The sequence below is a fragment of the Kryptolebias marmoratus genome, linkage group LG23 (genome assembly GCF_001649575.2).
Source record: "Kryptolebias marmoratus isolate JLee-2015 linkage group LG23, ASM164957v2, whole genome shotgun sequence".
NCBI classification, from domain to species: domain Eukaryota; kingdom Metazoa; phylum Chordata; class Actinopteri; order Cyprinodontiformes; family Rivulidae; genus Kryptolebias; species Kryptolebias marmoratus.
This window is the reverse complement of record NC_051452.1, coordinates 7,036,938-7,057,783: the sequence shown is the minus strand read 5'-3', so window position 1 is coordinate 7,057,783 and position 20,846 is coordinate 7,036,938. Positions and strand designations below refer to the sequence as shown.

General features: G+C 42.1%; 2 protein-coding genes across 3 annotated transcripts in view; one reads left to right on the top strand and one right to left on the bottom strand.

Annotated features, from left to right (window-relative positions):
- The window catches only part of LOC112450864 (epithelial cell-transforming sequence 2 oncogene-like), a 90,740-nt gene that overhangs the window by 12,227 nt on the left and 57,667 nt on the right, over positions 1 to 20,846 (top strand). The window contains exons 16-21 of the mRNA XM_037973787.1: positions 743 to 816; positions 1,527 to 1,683; positions 1,778 to 1,843; positions 1,957 to 2,045; positions 2,525 to 2,697; positions 2,777 to 2,940. Coding sequence (XP_037829715.1) covers positions 743 to 816; positions 1,527 to 1,683; positions 1,778 to 1,843; positions 1,957 to 2,045; positions 2,525 to 2,697; positions 2,777 to 2,910 — 693 coding nt within the window. The 3' untranslated portion in view covers positions 2,911 to 2,940. The remainder of the gene's footprint in view (positions 1 to 742; positions 817 to 1,526; positions 1,684 to 1,777; positions 1,844 to 1,956; positions 2,046 to 2,524; positions 2,698 to 2,776; positions 2,941 to 20,846) is intronic.
- The window catches only part of filip1l (filamin A interacting protein 1-like), a 70,337-nt gene continuing 53,514 nt past the window's right edge, over positions 4,024 to 20,846 (bottom strand). Inside the window, exons 1-3 of one of the 2 annotated variants that reach the window (XM_017426932.3) lie at positions 20,230 to 20,378; positions 11,819 to 14,639; positions 4,024 to 4,675 (exon numbers count right to left, since the gene is read on the bottom strand). In XM_017426932.3, coding sequence (XP_017282421.1) covers positions 4,469 to 4,675; positions 11,819 to 14,524 — 2,913 coding nt within the window. In that variant the 5' untranslated portion in view covers positions 14,525 to 14,639; positions 20,230 to 20,378 and the 3' untranslated portion in view covers positions 4,024 to 4,468. Of the gene's footprint in view, positions 4,676 to 11,818; positions 14,640 to 20,229; positions 20,379 to 20,846 lie in introns of those variants that run through there. The other variant, XM_017426931.3, reaches the window with a different exon arrangement.

The window sequence follows — 20,846 nt, the reverse complement described above, 5'->3', positions numbered from 1 at the left end:
CTCAAGGACCCTGCTAAGAGTATAGAGCTGGTCCAGTGTTCCACGGCCAGGACGAAAACCACACTGCTCTTCCTGAATCCGAGGTTCGACAATCCGACGGACCCTCCTCTCCAGAACCCCCGAATAGACCTTACCAGGGAGGCTTAAGCGAAATAATTGCAAAAAACCTAAATTAGCAAAAGAGTAGCTGAAAGCTAAAACTATTAGAATAGCAGCTAAAAGTTAGCATAAACAAAAAATGAAATATGCTGATGAGTTTCCAAGTTCATAAGGAATTTGAAGAAATCTGACTATTTCTGAGAGGAAAAAATGTTAATAAAGTTTAAATTTTCAAAAATTATAAATGTGCAAAAACAAAAACACATCCCTTTGATGTCCTGAACAAGCCGAATGTTTTGATTCCTGGATGGCTGAAATAGCTAAAAGTATCCTGGATCCCTCAGCATTCACAGAAATACAGAAATGTTTAAGAACAACTTTATTTATCAGTAAATATTTGTTTTATAACTGCTGCACATTTAGGTTTTTTGTCAAACCCATGTGATGACATTTCACTGATTAAATCTGATTGTTTCCAAGAATCTGTCAGAATATTAGCAGCGTGAAACAAACAGGAATTCCTATTTTTTGCATCACAAATGAAATGTTTCTGTCTAAACTTGTACGTGTAAAGTTTTAAGAACGGCACCACCACGGTTTCATTTGTCATCGCCTGATCTCTGCTAACAATCGGGTGCTTCAGTGCAGGGAGGCGAAGCCAGCGTTTCGGGCTTTTCTGAAAAGAGCAGACAGAACTCTGTCAACACACATGCTGAGGTAAGAGCTCCCATACACAGTCATCATCATCATCATCATCATCAACACACGAACCACTGATCCAAGGGATAGTTCAAATATTACCACTAATATCTTACCTGTTGTAAATGGCTCTTTGAATGGCCATAGTTTGAAGAAATGGTTCAATTCTGACCAGTTTGATGAGCTAAAGACTAGTCTGAGCAGATCGCTGTTGTCTTTAAACGACTCGGATCTCCAAAACGTCACATCGGCTCACCCTTAACGCGGTCTCGAGGTGTGGATCGTGACCTAAAGAACGAGATCCCGGATCCAAATGGATAGATGGTTCTTTCCATGGAACTCTGCGGGACTAGATCAGCAGCAGCAGCTAACTGTAGCACTTCCTGCTGTAAAATCATATTCCTGTTAGATCAACCAGGTAATGTATAAATAATCCCAGCTGAGGTGCTCGTCTTTTTCATCAGAATTAAACTCGATTTCTCCAAACTGAGGTCATTCAAATAGCTATCTACAACAGGTAAGATGTCAACTATTCATAACCTTTCCACAGAACCACACTTGCTAAAGTCTGAGCGATCACTTTAATATTTGATACTGATGATATCACAGATAGGAGCCACAAAGTAGTCCAAGAAATGAGTTTTTGTTTGGAGTCATGTTTGGCAAAGGCTCAGTCCCGCTCTGAGTGTGTTGTTGTTGTGTTGTTGTGTGTTGTTGTGTGTAAGCAGCCTGCAGGAGCTGCTGCTGTGTCCGGTGTGGAGGATGCAGGAATACGTGACCCTTCTTCAAGCTCTGTCTTCAAACACGTCCCCTGATCACCCCGACCACACACACCTCTGCACAGCCCTCAGCACCGTGCTGCGGTTCAGGCAGTTCATGCAGACGGTGAAACACACACACACACACAGCTGGCATCTGTCTCAGCTTGGACTGAATCTGGGGGTGTTTTCTGCAACAATGTTTGTTTTTTCTGTTTCAGCTGAAGCGTAACTCAGAGGCAGACAGGCTGTTAGAGGAAACGCAGCAAATGATACAAGGCTGTCCGGTGAGAAAACGGCCCTCTGATTGGTTTATTCGCTTCTTATTTGCACAAAATCAGATAAAAACAAACGTAATTCCAGAATCGCTGAGTGTGTTTTCTGTTGTGTTCGGGTGCAGAGCCTCAAAGAGGGAAACAGGCGGCTGATCAAAACTCAGGAGGCGGTGCTGCTCAGGAGCCCAGACGACCAGATTCCTGACTCCCTAAGGTCATTAAGGGCCCGGCATTCCTTCAAGGAATGCATATCGCCCGCCGCCTTTTATGCTGGAGTTTCACACTCAGATCATCTCATGTTGAGAAACGACAGAGTTATGGTCAAAACCTTGAAAATGGCGTTCACGAAATCAGGAAGTGGGTTAGGAATCAGCCTCAGCTAGTATCTGTAAAATTATAAAAATCAACTAGCTGTGGCAGCCATCTTGAATTGGATTGACTGCAAAAATTAATCCATTGTAGATGTTTTTCCGGAGATTACCTTCTGAGAGTTTTGTGAAAACTTTATCAGCCCTTTTATCACCTTTTCACCTGCTGTGGTGGAAGTTAACTGAGAATATCTCTGCATAATCTGAAAATTCCTCTCATATGCTCTTTTAATAATATCATCAGTTAGGATCAGATGTTATGTTTTGTTTTAAAACTTTAAAAGCTCATATTTACTGTGGTTTTTTTGTATTTATGCCCGTTCAGGACCTTTGAGCAGGTGTCCGACGTTGGCCTCTTCCTGTTTAACGACGCCTTGGTGCTGACTCGGAGAACCGTGCGCCACACTCCGTTCTCCGTGTCCAGCCGGAGCACGCACACCTTCCTAGCGTCTGTGGCGCTCAGCAGCCTGAGCGTCAGAGAGATAACGCACACGCGCTGTGAGTTTTTTACCCTCTCCAGAACACAGCTTCCTCGCAACAATCGCTTTGAACCTCTGCGCTGTGCTCCTCGCTGCAGATGTGAGCCACGCGTTCGTCCTGGAGGGCCCGTCCCGTTCCTGGGTCTGTGCCGCAGACAGAGGCGACGACAGAGAGGACTTCCTGTCTGAGCTGCGCTCGGCTATAAGCTCCTCCCTCAGAGGACATCAGTGACGGTGGGCAGACGAGCCGGCAGGATCAGAGGTTTGAGCAACACAACAAAAACACAGACAAGCCTCACGTTTTTATTGTTGGCTCCGTTTAATAACTTTCAGGGTCTTAAAATTTAGTGTTTCCCGACTCCTCTAGACTTTTTTAAACATAAACATTTAATTTTTAAAACACCAAATGGAGTTCTTTCCTGATTACATTCATGTAAAATATATTTGTTTGCAGAAGTTTTAAATCAGTTTTTAAAAAAGAGTTTTAAACCTCGATCTGGAACAGCGTGCTGTGACTTTTGGTAGCGTTTGTCGTATAAAAAAAAAACGATGTTAAACGAAGGGATCGACACGAGAGAAACAGGTCACAGCAGAAAGTTTCCGGAAAGAAAGTTGGACTTGACCCGACAGATCTTTACTTGTTTTTAACAATCGCAGTTTAATTTTGATGAAACTGAAGTGAAAGCTTTTTTTTTTAACTTGTCCTGTCTTCTTCATAAAACACAGTGACCATCAGAGTCTGCTGCTCGACGTTCGAGGGTTTTTGAGCTCTGATCGTTTGTTTGAGGCTTACTTTTCAGTATGTTTCTGTCTGCCACTCCATACGTTGGAGTGACAGGCAGGTGTGAGCCACAACGAGCCACTGGAAGCTGCTTAAACTTATCTTTTACACTTCTTAGACCTCAAAATTTCATCATTTTTTCTTAGATTATTGCAAACTTATGTTGGAATTTTGTGCCACCTTTAAAAACTTCTTCTGAACTTTTCTAATTTAAAATGTCGCCTTTCAAAGATCCATTATTTATGCAAATGTTCCTAATGATGCTTATGTTTTCAAAGGCTGTCTGAGTTTGAAAACTGAAGTTTTTTGATGAGTAAAGCAGAAGTAAAGTGAATTAAATGAGCAGTTTGAGTGATTATCGTTTACTGAGCTCATTTTAGTTCCTCAGGGAATAATTATCAAACTTTGATTGGATCTAAATTTGATCAAAATCCAAATTAATAGTGAGCATAGATGTAATTTCCTGTAATATTCCTGCAGTTTTTCTCAGTAATTCACAGCTTTTAATTCTGGTTTTGGTCTTCCACTATTATTTTCAATCAAAATAAGAAACATTTCTCTAAGTCAAAGTAGAAAAAGTCTTTATTGGAATCAAAAAATACCACAAAAGTCACATTTTCAGAGCGAATCACTACGAAGGAGCTGCGTTCTTCAGTCCTGTACATTATTGCCACAGTTTGTGTGTCCCGTACGAAGAATCGTCACGCCTCCCAACAGATCCGATCACTCACGGTACAAATATACATTAAACTTTATTCAACAACAGCCGTTTAACACTCGGATCGTTCTAACGTTTCCGTCTGATCGAGGACACAAATCTGTCACAGCAGAGGACTAATTCAACGTTTAATTTGTTTTCCTAAAGCGTGTGCACACTGAGCTAAATGCAACAGACAGCTGCGGCTCGCAGCCTTCAGAGCACCATGGATGAACATCTGGGTAACAGACAGTTTTTATTCAAAGCACAGAAGCAAATGTGTTTATTATTGAGTTAAAGAGGAAGATGACGTCACAGTCTCCGGTTCATCAGATTGGGGTTGTTGTTGTTGTGAGACGAAGCCGGCTCCCTCCCTGCGGTCACTTGAGTCTGCAGCGGCGAACTTTTACCCTGCAGTCCCGGGTTTGCTGCTGCGCCGTTGGTGCCCTTCGGGGAGCTGAAACCCTTCGGTTTGGGGATCCTGGTCGGTCCTGGGCGTCGGAATGCTTCGAGAGGGATCTGCAGGAGGGAGATCGATTTAAAAACAAAAAGTTTTATGAGATTAGTGGTGACACAGCAAAAAGGGTGGGGCTAGGTGCACAAAAGGCTGACCAGATGCAGTTTTAAGATAGTGCAGTACTGAGAATGACCACTAGATGGAGACAAACCATCTTTTATGAATATTAAATGACATTTCTTGTGATTTTTTCCTCATTTTACTCAAATAATACAAATGAATCCAGTGTTGCCCATGTGTGCAGGAAATATGACATTCAGTTTACTTGTTTGTGCTTTTCTAACACATGAAATTCCTAAAAAGCAAATAACTTATTCACCATACTGTGTCCTATCGCAGAATGAGTGTTTTTGTTTAAAATTATTCACCTCTTGAGCTCAATTAAAGAAATAATTTAAGGCCCAGCATTCCTTTAGGGAGTGCACATCACCTGCTCTCTGCAGAATCATATTATGATGAAAAATGAAGGAGTTACAGCCATTTTGCTTGAACCTTGAAAAAAAATATTATTTACAATCTCGTGATATCTTCCTTGATTTCGCATGACGTGTTATATCTTGGAGTCTGTTATGAATGACTCTCAGCTACTACCACACCAAATTTTAGCTCAATATCCGTAAAACTGGCTGAGTTAGAGCCACTTTACTAAGGTGGATTAGCTCTTACAACCATCTTAAATCAAGTTGACTTCAAAAGTTAATCACTTATAAAAGTACATCCAGTGGTTACTTTCTGAGAGTTTCATTCAAATCTGTCGAGGGGTTCATGAGATATTTTGCTAACAGACAAACAGGGTTGACTCCAACAGTTAATGCGAAAGTTTTATAGCTGCTCAGAGTATGTGTTGTTGACGATGCTCAGTTACTATCACTCCAAATTTCACCACAGCATCTGTAAAACGGACCGAGTTTCAGCTGTTTTTGTGTTTTCTGAGGTCAGTTGGCTGTGGCGGCCATCTTGAATATGGTTCACGCCAAAAATTAATGAGTTGTAGATGCACATCTGATAATTGTTTCCTGGAAGTTTCATTCAAATCTGTTCTGTGGTTCATGTGATATTTTGCTAACAGTAAGGACAGATGAGCCGCTCTGCCTTAAGCTGCAGATTCAGTGTTTGAACTGATTCACCTCCTGAGCTGAACAAAAACAAACCGTTTACTGAAAGGCCCCGGTTCTTCCTCTAACCGAGCGCAGAACGTTGCTTAGGAACCCGTGTTTGGCTGTTTTTCTGCCGCCCGACACGCTGAGGTACGCCGTGTTAAACGCTGAATCGCTTCTGTGTCTGTTAGCAAAATATCTCCTGAACCACTGAGTAGATTTCAATGAAACTTTCAGGCAGTAATCATTCGATGCGCCTCTACAGCTGATTAACATTTGGAGCTAATCCAATTAAAGATGGCTGCCACAGCCAACACAGATATCGCTGTAGCTCAGTCAGTTTTACAGATATTGAGCTGAAAGTTGCTGTAGTAGTAGCTGAGAGTCATTCCCACCACATGCCTCGAATTCTGCATTAACCGTGGCCGTCAACACTGTTTTTCTGTTAGCAAAATATCATATCATATTATTGAGCTTCTCAGTAAAATTTCATTGGATGTACGGCTACAACTGAATGACTTTCAGAGTCAACTCGATTCAAGATGGCTGCCACAGCCAACACAAAAATGACTAGCTCAGACGGTTTTGCAGATATTGAGGTAAAACTTGATGTGGTTGTAGCTGAGAGTCCTGTGAGCGAGACGTCTCATCGTGTTGTTTTCATTTTCAACCTTTTACTCTTCCTGAGATGATCTCTGGCATGAAAGCTGGTGGGTGATATGCATTCCTTCACGGAATGCTAGACCCTTAATTTATAAGAAGGATGCACTGATTTATATAAAAGTGTTTCTGCTCCTGCATTTAAAGCTCCCAGTCATTTCCTGCTGGACCATAATCGGCACCAAACAAGTTTCCTCCTTGATCGCCTTGTTGCAGTTTCTTCCTTTTCCTCCCTGCTCAGTTCAACAAAAGGTTTTGGTGCTTTGCGAACCGTTCCAAGCCGCCCGAGTTAATAATCCTGCAGGATTTGAGATACTCAGGATGTCGTCCTCCTCTTTTTTTAATTTATTTTTTATAGAATTTTGAGGTTTTATTCTGTTTGACAGAACGTGTCATCGATGTGGTCAGAGCGAAACTGAAACGTCTCAGTATTTCCACCGGTTTCATCACCCAGCTGGACACGTTCCCAAGCTGCCCGCTGAAACTCCTCTGTCACTTTACAGAATCACCAAACTTCTCCGGTAAATTTTATATATTTATATCCTTAAATATTCATATGAGGAGCTAATGGGCCAGAAAGTTGGAGCAGGCTCCGTGTCGTGTTGATTGTTCCCGGAGCAGCTTTGTTCTGTCGGATATCAGCGGTGCAGCAGGAGAGCTTCCTCTGCTCTGCATCGCCGGCCCGGCTGTTGCCGTAGAAACCAAACACGAGCTTTGTTTTGGTGCTCGCCTTGCAGCGGTAGGGAGGCTTCTCACAGCAAGGTTCGGTGTGGTAGTAGCCGACACTCACACTACCGTCTCATGTAACAGATTCAGCAGCATCTTTGCTTGAAACAATGTTGCCAATAATTAAAGTCAACTCTGTCCTTCTGTTAGCAAAACATCTCATAAACATAAACGACTTTCAGGAAACAACTGGATGCACGTCTACAACTGAGTTACTTTTGGAGCTAACCCTGATTCAAGATGGCCGCCACATCCAACTGACCTCAGCCAAAACAAAACTGGCTGTAATTTCGTCAGTTTTACAGATATTGATTTAAACTTTGTGGTGGTAGCAGCTGAGAAACTCTGATAACTTTCCAGGTTTGACCCAAACAGCTCCAACTCCATCGTTTCCCATGAGATGAGCTGAAACTCTGGCATGAAGGGGCGATATGCAATCCATCAACGAATGCTGGGCGTTTAATTTAAAGTTTTTACGGAGCCTGATGGTCAAGGTGAGCATCTCCACATCTCGTGTTGAGCTCCCCGCCTGCTGCGGCGTCTCATCAGTAGCTGATTGTTTAAAATGATCTCAGGATGTTTTTAATAAAACTGGTGTGATTACAGTTTCTCATCCGTCTGGGCTTCAACCTTCCAGAAAGTCGCATCATCCTCTTTTTAATCAGTCTGGCACGCATTCGTCTCCCTCCACCGAGCCAGATGAGCTCAGTTTATGAATCAAACAAGTCTGAAGTGAGTCAGGGGGCAGTTGGGGTCTCAGACGGCCGTCCCAGCTGCTGCTGGTTCATCAAGTCCTCCTCTAATGAATAGCATCTTGTTTAGCCCCCCCCCCCACACATCATTTCATCACACCAGACACTTCTGGATCTGGTTTCCACAGCTGCGTCTTTTCTCACTCATGCAGTTTAATGCTTCATTTAATCATTTCTTCACTGTCATGCTGACTGCCGTGTGAGTGAGTGCAGCTCTTCCCACCACAATAAAAGCAACTTTTGTCAGAAAGTGTTTAGTTTTACAGACGTCAAAAAGAAACTTAGAGAAAGGATTTGTTCCACTTGATGCCAAATATTGATTTTCTTAAACATACACACATAGATTTACTAACTTTATTCTGGAGGTCGACCAATTAGGACTTTTAAGTGGCCAATTCCAGCTCCAATTTTAGAAGTTGTTGTTGATTTTACAAGTCAGGACAGCTGATTTGTTAGTTTTTACAATTCTACACTCAGACACAATACAACAAAATTAGAAAAGAAATACTAAATAAATTAAAGGCCGACTTTGCCACCTTTTATGTCAGTTTTAAGCTAAATCTTGTGCTGAGAAACAGCAAATTTATCGTCATTCCGGTCAAACCTTGATAATGGCATTATGAGCGATCTCATGCAATATTGCAGGATCTCGTGAGATGTGTGCTCAGTTACTGCCACATTAAAACTGAGCTCAGTATCTGTAAAACTACCAGAGTTAATGCCATTTCTCTGGCTGTGATGGTTGACGACTCTAAAATTTAATCATAGATTTGCACAGGTTGGTTTCTTCCTGAGAGTCAAACAGATCTGGCGTGGCCAGTTTGAGCTCAGGATATGTGTTGTGGATCGGTCTCAGTTACTACCACAGCAATTTTTACCCCAGCGTCTGTAAATGTGACTGAGTTATAGCCGCTTTGTTTAGCTGTGGCGACCATCTTGAACTGAGGGAGGCGATTCCAGGAGTCGGTCTGTTTTTAGATTTACACCCAAAAATGATTACTCTCTGAGAGTTTCGTTAAAGTCTGTTCTCTGCTTCAGGAGATATTTTGTGACAGACCAGCGAACACACACACACACACACACACAGGCAAAACCATCATCACCCTGTGCCTCTGGCGGAGGGAATAAAACATGTACTGTTTGTGATTTAGCTCTGGGGCTCGACACAAATCTGTTATTTAATCTGCAGTTCCCAACTTGTGTTTTCTGTCAGACTGTGAGATTTCCTCAGTAGTTGGAACATTTAAACCCCTGAAAGACAAATTGTCTGTTCCTAATAAATGCAATAAATGTTTAAAAGTTAATGTTTTTGATCTTTTCTGCTGGTGTTGTAGTGAAAAGAACGGCAGCCCTGTTGAAGGAAGTGCAGACTTTAGCTTATTTAACTGGACAAATGATCAGTCTGTCTACCTTTTATATAAAAAAATAAAATAAAGGGGGCTATATTAACACTTCAGTATTTTTAAAAAATGTCGAAGTCCTTTTAAGGCGGTATTACTTTCATCCAACATGCATTTGTTCATGGATTAATCAGCGGGCGGCCGCAGATGAAATCATCCCCACATCCTCGCCGCTTCCCTCCCACATTATTTCATTTCTCTCATCGAGTCTTTTACTTTAATGTTTCTTAATTTAAATGAATCACACGTTTGTAACATTTCCACTGTGAGAACATAAACCCCGGTTGGAGGAATGCGTATACATGGAAGAACTTGAGTCGGTCGTGCAGATGACTCATTTCGCAGGACAGGGTTTGTGGGGGGAAAAGAGAAATCAAACAGATGGTTTTAGTGAAGCTCGTTGAGACGATTTCCAAAAAGAAGCCGAAGTTTGAAAGTTTTTTTCCCCAAGTTTGTCTTCAGAAAGCATGAAGAACTAATGATTAAAATTAAAAGCCTAGGATTCCTTGCAGGAATGCATATCACCCGCCACCTTTCATGAGTTTTAGACTTTAATAGCCTTAGAAAGGACAAGTTGTCGCCGTTTTGGTCAAACCTTGTAAATGTTTTGCATGATTTCCTGTGATGAGGTCTCACAACATGTGTTAGTGCTTGAATATGTGTTGAGGATGACTGTCAGCTACTCCCACTCCAAATTTCAGCTCCATGTCTGTAAAACTGACTGAGTTAGAGACATTTTTTGTGTTGACTAGTATCGGTTAGCTCCAGGAGTTTATCAGCTGTAGATGTACATCCAGGGAGAGGAAAATGAAGATCCATCCATTGGTTCATGAGATATTTTGCTAACAGACAGGGTTGAGTTTTATGGTTTCTTTAAATCTAAAGCTCCTGGTCACGTATCGACTCGTTTCAGTGCTCGGACTGTATGTTTTCCTGCAGCACACCTCACAGTTTGCAGTTTTTTCACAAGATTTTAATACAGTTTCAGGAACGTGTGTAGATCCACACAGATCTCAGATTTTTTTTTAAAAAAAGGAAAGGATTTGCCTCCAGCAGCAACGGCAGCTTCATGGTTCATCGTTCAAACGCTTAAAGGTTTCAAACTGAGTTTCCATGAAGTCGTTTCAGAGAGCTCCAAGTTAACATCCCCCTGCTTTTTATTGTCTGGGTTTCTCTGGATGGAGGAAGAAACTCTGACATCAGCCTATGATTTTAAGTCAAGCAAGCGAACACATGTGGAGAAACCTGCAGGGTTCATTTGTGTGTGAAGGTACGAGAACAAAGGTTTCACAGAAATGTTTGAAATACGAACAAACACGGTTACGTAACATGCATTAAAAGTTCAATCTTCAACTTGTTTAAAACATGCTGGATTTATTAAGTAAATGAAATCGACAAGCATGGATGACAAACTAAAACTTTTTTTTTTTTTTTTTTGCACACTTTAATTCTCAGAAAATCAAACAATCATAATGTGGTTGTTGAATGGATGAAACTGTCAGGATACATCAGTGTGAAGAATCTGACTACAGTAAGTGCACATGAGTTCAAACCTGGGCAGATTAAGACATTATATATATATTTTTTTTTAAATCTTGCAGGCAGTTTTTAAATATTTTATCACACAGCACCAAGCAAACTGTTAAAGGTGTTCCCTCACTGGGCTGCGACTGGTTTGCTGCAGTTCTCTGTTTCGCAGCTCCGTCGCTTCAGTTTCGTTCAAAAAGAACTTGGACGCCTCAAACTTTGTCGGAAGAACACCAGAGCTGCACTTTAAACACCTGCACATGAGCTCTTCTCCATCTAGGACTAAAAATGATGTATAATTATTTAAAAACTGGTCCAAATCCGCTTATCCTTATTGCTAAAGTGCACTCCAGCAGCACTCATCCAATTTTACATGTTTTTATTTCTTTCATGGTGAAAAAGGAGCACAAACCTTTGGCTAAATATAGTAATCTTTTTAGTTTTGGATCTACGACAGTTAGAGATCCTTTTAGACCAAAATTAGTATACTTTTATCCTTTAACTAAATATAATAATGTGCTACTTGTTTTTGAGTTTAAAATATGTATATACATTTCATAATCCAAAAATCGAACTTTTGTGGCTCACGAGTCCTTTTGACCTGACAGTTTAGGCTTGCGTGTCAAAAGGTTTGGACACCGCTGGTCTAAGATTAATTTGATGATAAATGTGGAGGTGAGTGTACAAAACGATCCGAGGCAGGTACGATGAGGGCAGAGGTGGACCATAAAATAAGGTTTGCCAGCTACACACATAACAACAGGCCATGATTTTCAAAAACTGCATGACTGCAACAGAAAATTTGCCTTTTCTTGCGATTTTGTGTCGCCAGCTCGTCTCCAGCAGTCACAGCCCAGTGAGATACAGCCTTTAAGCACATAAATGAAGTTAAACATGTCTCGAGGTTAGAACTTAGGGTCGCAGAAGTCAGAACTGAGGATGGGATGGAGGGATCTGGGACTACGAGGTCAGTCGTTACTTACTGTAATCTGTGATGGCCTTTGGACGGGGGTGGAGGTGGGCTTAATCGTGATGCTACTTGTGATTTTGCTGCTGCCTTTAACAGCGGGAACAACCGGAGTCCTTTGCTCCTGGAGTCCGGGCACGTGGCACGGACTCGGCGTCTGAGGCGGGGTGCTGATGCTCTGAATGAACGGGCTTCCTAAGTGGATGTGGATTTTGTTGTCCTCCGTCGTGATGACGTTGGGACCTGAGCTGTTGGACCTCTGGATCTGCCAGCTGTTCTGCCGCTCCGGGCTCACGCGGAAGATGGCGTGCCCGCCGACGACCTCCACTGGCTCCGAGGAAAGGGAGCGTTCAGGGGCACCTGTTGTTACGGAAACAATCTGTATGGGCGACAGGGCTCGGTCTGGTGTTACAGAACCACATGAATCTGGGGTCATCGCTCTGGAGTATGTAGTCATAGTGAACGGTGACAGGGCCCGATCCAGTGAACATGGCTCATCTGACATGGGGGAGCACTTGGGTTTAGCTGTTGGAGAAATGGATTTTGCGTTCGGGGATATGGACGCATTCTGGATGATGGTGATTCTCTGCTTGGGCGGACCTCCGCTGGTGGGTATGACGGCGGTGCTGGTGAACGATTGGGGGTTTTCTGTGGTCGGACTGGTGATCTCTAGTGTTGCCGTGTTGTGTCCATGGTCCGGAGTCACCTTAATATGTAAAGGCTGCCCAGGATGGTGTGTCAACACGACGTCTCCTGACTGGATGTGGTTGCTGTTGTGCCGTGGTTGCATTTTGCCGTTCACCTGATGAAGAGGGCCGTCTTTGCTTTTGAGGAATGGGCTTCTCACTCGTCTCAGGTTGTTTAGGTTGTTGACGTTATTAATGAGGGAAGGGCTGCATTTGGTGAGCTGTAGCTCATTGCTGTAATTTGTGTTGTCTTCTGGATCGCTTTCATCGTACAGCTTCCCGTTCACCACCGCTCGCTCCAGGGGCACCGCTGTCTTCCCGCTGGGAGACATGAGGTCAAGCGGTTCGGTCTGAACCTCCTTGGTGGACACATGCAGGTCTGAAAAGCGCCGTCCATTCATGCCAGGGCGAAGACTTTTGCTGAAGCGCCTGTATCTCTCAAGCTCCCGAGTGAGTGTCTCCATTTCTCTGGCCAGCTCTTTGTTTCTGACCTCCTGCTGCGTGAGTTTTCTTTGCAGCGTTGAGTGGTCGGTCTTCATGCGGCAGATCGACTCCTCTGTTCCCATGTATTCATGAATCTTCTCTTTGAGAGCTGCCACTTCTCTGCTCAAGTGGCTCGACTTGGCTTCCTCCTCCTTGAGGCGTTTATAAAGAATGTGCTCTTGGTTGCACTCCTTTTTCTCAGCCAGCTGGTACTTTGAAAGCTCTTTTCTTGATATTTCCAGTTCCTCCATCAGGGCTTTGGCTTTCTCTTGTTCGTTGTTGAATCTTTTCTCCAGAGATTCAAAATCCTGGGTTTTTAACAGATCGCCCTCTACCACTTTCATGTCCTTTAATTTGCGCCTGAGGCGTTCCACTTCCTGGGTCAGATCTTTGACTTTGTTGTCCTCTTGCTGGAAGCGATTAACAAGCGGAGTTTTGATGTGCTCCTCTTTGGTTTTGTTTCTCAGGTATTCTCTCTCAACTGTCTCAAGCGATTGCAGCCGTTTCTTCATCATGTTCAGTTTCGACTCCAACTCGTTGCTCTTCTCCTCCTCCTCGCTTAACTTGGCCTTCAAGTCGTCCCTCTCCTTCGTTGCGCTGCACATTTTCTCTTCCAGCTCTGCTTTCGATCTCAGTGCTCTCTTGCTCTCCTCTATTAGCTTCTCTGTGACAGATGTGACTTTGTCCTGTTCCGCCTGAAGTTTGCCGGTGCTGTTCTGGACCTTGTTCTCCATTTGCTTCAGCTTCTCTGCCATCGCTTTCCTCTCATCCACCAGCATGACAGTCAGAGTCTTTAACTTGGTCAGATCTTCCTTATGCGTCTGCTCGGTCTTTCCCAGTTGGCTCTCAGCAGCCTCCAGTTCTTTGACTCTTTCCTTCAGCTCCTCCAGCTCACTGCTCAGAACCTTTGACATGGTTCTTTCTCTCTCCAAGTTGCTTTTGAGCGAGATGCATTCCTGTTTGCTCCTGCTGAACGCATCCTCCAGTTTTTCTAATTCTGTAATTCTGTGATTCAGTTGATCCACTTCGGCTTTCAGGCATCGGCTCTGCTTGGTCTCCTTCTCCAGTTTCTTGTGGAGGTCTCTGCAGTGGTCCTCCATCCGGATCAACTCCTCGTCCTTCCCCTCCATCTCGAGCACCCGCTTCCGCAGCTCCTCGAGCTCTGACATGAGGCCGGAGTTTCCACACTCGCCTCGACTTATTTTGTCCCTGAGCTCCTGCAGCTCGTCCTCGGCTCTGCGCAGCGTCTTGTTGCTCTCCTCCAGCTCGTCCAGCTGCCGGCTGAGGGCGGACAGCTTCTGGCGCAGCTGCCGGTTCTGACTATCCTCGCTGGTTAGCTTGGCAGTCATGGCCTCCTGTTCTTGATGGTACCGACTGGCTTGGTCACGCAGCTCCGCCTCCAAGCGACAGACTTTTTGTTCGTCCTCCTGCAGGCAAGCATTAGCCGAGCTCAGTTCCTCCTGAGCTTGTGACAAACTGGCGCTCAGATCTTGGACCTTTGCTGTTTTCTGGTTCAGCTGTTCAGTGAGCCGCTGCTGTTCGTCCACAACCATCAACGCAAAAGACTTGAGTTTGGTCAGCTCTTCCTTCAGACTTGAGATCGTTTTATTGGATTCTTCCTCTTTTCGTTCTTGGTAGGCCTTTTCTTGCTCTATTAGCAGCTTTAACCTGCAAAAACAAAGAAGCAAAAAATCATCTTTTAAGCAACTTACTTCAGAATGATGTGTTTGCATGTTAAAACAGCATCCTTTGAAGAAATGCACATCACACACTGCCTTTCATGCCAAAGTTTCCAACTAAGATCATCTTATGTTTTTTTTTAAATTATGGCTTTAAAACTGTTTAAGTCAAACCTTGAAAATAACATTATAAGGAATCTCTGACTTTGTGAAATGGTCTCTTAGAGCCTCTAGTACGTGTTGGAAATGACTCACCTACAACCACCCCAAATTTTACCTCTATCTGTAAAATCCACTAAGGTGTAACCATTTTTGTTTTGGCTGTGGCGGCCATCTTGACCTAGGTTGTCTCTAAAAGTTGATATGATGTAGATGAAAGTTACATTAAATGTGTAAATAATTTGCTTTTGGTACAGACAAACATGCATACAGATTTCTTTAGTTAAATCCTTTTTAAGTTTATATTCAGCTTAGTTCCTCCTAATTCCCAAGCAATCAATATACACATTATAGAAAAACCCCCAGTCTTCTTTATTGGCCTATAATAAAAAATACAAGAAACTCCACATTCCCCACTCTGTGATTCCCCGTAGGACCCACTCCTCTAAGCATCGACACATCATAAACACTGTTATTTTCTCCACATTGCTAAGAAGGACTAAAGTTTTTATGTCACGGAAAATTTAACACTTCATAAAGAAGCAGAACGTTGGGGTTTTAGTCTGAAATACCCGTGGTTGTATTTTTCCTCTTGTTGCCAGCTAAATATCACATGGATTAGAAACCTGAGTTATGGCTGTAAAGTGCAACAAACTGAGTTTTTAGAAAGTTTCCAGGGCGTAGCATGAGATTCTCTGGTGGAGCAAAAAAAAAAAGAGAAGCCTGACAGACGACCAAATGCTGATCATCTCGCCACAAATCCTGAGTTAAAATGAAAAAAAGAGTAGGTTTCTAACCAGTGTATAATCACAAACTATTTATCAGAGTGACTACTGTTCCTGTGAATGACTGATAAGAAGAAAAACAAAGACTGCTTGAGATTAGGTCAAAATGTAAATAAGAGGAATTCTCAAGAAGTTTAAAATGAGTCCAGGAAATAAACGTTTCTCCGCCCATTTAGAGCACTTAAAAAACGGAAAGCTGTAAAACGCTGTCATTATGTTTCACAGAATCTGTGTCAGATTGATTAAAACAAGAGTCCAACCTTAGTAACATTTATTTCGGTGGCTGGTTGAAGCTCATATTTCTGGATAATGTGTGCCACCTGATGCTGTGAGTAACCCGGGTCAGGGCGTCTGCCTGCGTCCCCGTCGGGAGGCTATTGCCAGGTTTTTCCACACAGATGGCCCACTGGAATGGAACAATCCTCTAATGAAGGGGTTCCTCTACTACCAGCCTTCCTCTTTACTAAAACCACCATTACTCTGCTTTTTTTTTTATACGTTTAGAGGAATTCCCCGCACTAACAAAGACTGTACAGTCCCACAGAGTTTCTGCAGAAATACAAACTCTGAGGGATCACTAATCACACTGTGTGGTTGTGAAACATGATGTTAGTGCTGTGCAGCAGGGCGGGTCACTTCTGAGCACTGCAGTGTCATTTCTCTTTTTATTATCTGCCATTAGGGACTCAAGAACTAGATCCACGTGTTGCTATTAGAGCGATGATTTATACCCTCCGTCCTTCGGCTCACGAGCTGCGTCTCTCGACAGAAGTGACGCCGCAGCACGAGGGAATTTAGCAACTTGTTGCGTGCTGCTTGGTTGGCGCTTTGTAAACAGGAAGGGCAGAATCTGAGAGCAGTTTGGCTTCTGCGTGCATCCATACCGCTGAATGTGCAACCCTTACGGATATACATGGGTAAGATGAGGATTGTTAGCTCCTCCTTCCATTGTTGGGAACTGAAGCAGAGATCTCCTTGTATGGGAGCTGCCATGTTGTGTTTTTGGAACCAGAGTCTGTGCACTCAGACTGTGGGGCTTTAATTTTTTTATGCACGGATTTGCAAAAAGTTTAAAAGTAAAATCAAGTCCTGCCTTATATGTTTGGATCTATATCTTCTCTGAGCTCAGCTGCCTTCAGTTTGATTCTGTGTGTTTCTTATAAGATTTAAATCAACAAAAGTCGAGATGTTTTTCAGGTGATTCTCCCAGGTTATATGCCAAGCATACACTTTGAACAGAAAATTTAACTGTATTTATTTGGTGCCGTTTTATATTTTGAGCTGTGAAAAAACCATACAAAGTTTAAGGCACTCTGATCTACTGATCTGATCTACAGTATATTGTATTTGCTTTCAGTTGGGTTTTAATTATGCAAACACATTTATTTTGTAATCTGTAGCATTTTTATAACCTGGTGCCATTTTGGAGCAAATATGAAAGCATTTATTGTGAAACTAATTATTAAATAAGCCATAAACTAAATGGACAAAAGATTTAGTTTGCTTTCAGTTGTAACTCTTAAAGGAAAAAACTGTAATCAGTGCATTTGTAATTTTTATTACTAATTTAGATTTATTACAGAAAATGCTTTTTTTAAAACATTAATTTATAAAAACCCAATGTTTTAAAAAAGAAGGAAAACAAAAACCTTTTAAAGTGTATGATTTTTCCAGTTTTTCAGCTGCTTTTTATCACAACTTCATTGGTTTAGTTTATCTTTTTATTCCGGCTGTTAAATGTGGTGTTAGATAATAAACCCTGAAGTGCTCGTGATGACCGCCTTATCCAGAAACATGCCGATTCAGAAAAATTGCTTCTGTTTTTTTCAGTGGAATGTGTGCAGAAACATTGGGTTGCTAAGCAAAGCTTGACAAACAGACGCATATCTCTGTTGCAAACTCCCCTGTTGTCTGAAATCACTGTTTACTCAATCTCTTATCTCGGTCCCTGCTGTTTTGGAAATGATGTCATCGGCCAAAATAGAAAGAGAAACGCACTTTGTTCCCGAGCAGGAGTGGAAACTTCTTGTTTTTCAGAACTGTTTCTGTCCAGAGCAGGATCTTCATACTTTAGACTTTATTGCACTTTGAGCCCCGGTTTATAGTAACGAGGATGTTTTGCTTCAGATTATTTTTCTCTTCGTGGACTCTGACACAGATGAATGTCTTTGGCCATCTGAGCTCGTTCGCACTACTTGCTCAAATGTGATGAACCTTGTAGCTTAGAGATATTTAAATATTACAGCTGATCTTTAAAGCATCTGTGCACATCTATGCAGATTTCCCTGCATGTTAAAAGCAATCATTACAGAAGTTTAAAGGGCTGCATGTAGATTGAGACGGCTTATGTTGCTGTTTTGGTCAAACTTTCAAAGTAGCATTATGCAAAGTGATGCTCAGCGTATGTGTTGTAAATGACTCCCAGCTACTACCACATCACATTTTAGCTTAATTTCTGTAAAATTGACAAAATAAAGCCATTCATGTGTGGACCAAGCTTGGTCTTGAATTGGACTGACTCCAAAAGTTTAACAGCTGTAAACGTCCATCCAGCGACTGCCTTCTGAAAGTTTCATTAATTAAAATCTATCCATTGTTTTATGAGATATTTTGCTAACAAACAGGATTGACTCCAACAGTTATTGCTGGAGTTTAAGGCAAAGATCTTGGACAATAAAGTAGAACTCATAGTATGTGTCAGGGATGACTCTCAGCTATATTCACACCAAATTTTAGCTTATTATTTGAAAAATTTACTGATTAATAGCCATTTTTGTGTTTTCTAAGGTTATTCTGACTGGATTAGTTCCAAAAGTTTGAGTTGAGGTGTCCATCTAGTGATTATTTGTTAAAAGTTTCATTAAAACCTGTGGATCTTTAGGTATTTTGCAACCCGTACACTCACTCACGCAGAGCAAAAACCTTGTCCACCTTCTCCTTCCAGCAGTGGGTGATGAATATACAGTCGCCTGATGACTATCTTCATTACAATAACTTTTACCACCCACTCTGCAGCCTCTTTGACTCATTTCTCCCTGAAACGGATGCAGGTCTTAAATGTGTCATGGAAAAACAGTTTGCACGGAGTGATTTGGTGGGTCAGTGAGCTGAAGTGGATTGTTTCAGTTGTTTTTGGCGTTGTTGCAAGTATATAGTTTACTTTACCCGCCAGCGTAAGCTAACATGCAATAAATACCATTTTTTTTGTTGAAAAATGGAGCAGAGGGATCCAGTTGGATGCAGTCTCAGCAGCAGGCTCTCCTCTCTCTCTAAGTGACATCCGAGGCTGGAAACTGTGGCTGAAGCGATGCTTAAATCTGCGCTACGCGTTCCATATGTCAGGGCCGCTGCGCCGTTTCCTCACCGCGAAGTGATGAGGTCACGTATGTACAGACTTAACCGAGGCCGTGCCGCCAGAGCTGGAGAGGGCTGATTAATGCCGTGCAAAGGCTGCGTGTGAAGTCCGCGCTCGCAAAGTGATCTGCCCCCAGAGTGCAATCAAACTGTGTGAAATATGTAGCTCTGATAAATATTAACTTCCTGGTTTGGAGTGAACGGATAATGCCTGGTGTTTTACCAGAAGAAAACAAACAAAAACGTGAAAACTGTTCTTTTATACAAACAAAATAAAGGATTTAATTTCCCCAAAATGCAAAAATTTGTACCTGAAACTAGAAACTATCCCTTTCTTTCTTGTTATAATCCTTCTGTTCTGTTTTACAAATTCCCTAAAAATTCCAATTATTAAAATGCAGTTAGCATTCCCCTTTGAGATTGAAATCCCTAAATGCCTGGGGGTTTTGATTTAGTGAAGTGTTTAAATGCTTAATATTTTCAAATGTTAAAATGCACATACTGAATATCTTTTTGTAAATTACTATAGCACAAAATTATCTGCTTTTATTTGACCAAAAAGTGGAAAAAATTCATGCACATTTAAAGGTAACATGCTCCATTTTTACATAAAAGTATTGTATTTATTTAAGCTGCAAGGTGCTGGAAAAAACCCAAACATTAAACTTAAATTTATGTCTAAATGGTGGAGACAATCTGCTGATTTTTATAGCCAGTTTAAGTTAGAAAGACTTAAATCATCTGACATGTGAATGGTGTCCTTTAGAATTTACTGCTTTTAAACAAAAAACTTATGTTAACTAAGTTGCTGCTATTTCTGTAATTAGGTCAATCTGCAAAACCCCTGAACATTAAATTTAAAAGGTCTGTACTTATAAATGATAAATAAACTTTACTGGATTTACAAACCCTAAATTTAAAGATATTTAAACTAAAAATCATCTAAAACAGTTAAAATTTTCAGCTCTGACTGTCAGGACAGCTTCAGTAGTCGTCTTTGACCAGTTACTGGTAATTATTGCACACTTTTTAGAAATTAGCATGGCAAATTTAACTAAATATGAAGTCCAAACCTTTTATACACATTTCTCAGATGCTCAGATTTAAGTACAGGTTCATTTTTTTGCATCTCTAACAAGAACTACGTGAAACGATGTAACTTTACAGCCCGAAAAATTTAAAAAATATACATCATGCTGTGATAAAATCCACAAGAATATGCTATAAAATGATGTTGGAGTGAACAGCTGCCTGTCTGCAAGTCTAAATTTTAAAGCGTACCTGTAGCTTTCCTGGCTTTCCCGCTATAAGCCGATTATGTTCCCGTCCAACACCCGACCCTGAACTCTTCCTCCCTCTCAGCCTCTGAGTAGCTGTAATGTGGGCATTCCTGCACTCAGACCAAACAATAAGGGATGTGCTCCCTGCCCGTGGACCATTACATCATCAACATGCCCTTATATGGGGCTTTGCGTTGCAGCAGCTCACAAGAAGGGGGTGTGCTCGCTCATATGAGGAAGAGTCTGTTGAGCTGAGGAAGAGGGGAAGGTATTTCTTGACGTCTGCAACGTGTGAAATATCTGCCTGGGCTGTCACTGCTCCGGAGGCAGGGCAGGAGGGGAAGAGGGCTTCGAGTTACAGCAATTCCTTCTGTCAAATTAGGTCACTTATTGAGCTGAGGAGGTCGAAAAAACAAGCAGCTCCCAAAGTTAATGAGAAAGTCTTGGATGAGGATTTGTAATGGAGATCAGTGCCGTTGGACACGATGAGATCTGAAGTGAAATGTGGACTCAAACCACCCGAAGCTAAGAGGCCTCTTTACATTTAGCATGTTTAGGTTTGCTGATGCTACGGTCCGGTTTGTTTCAGGGACTGTTTAGTCTCGCGGATAATTCCAG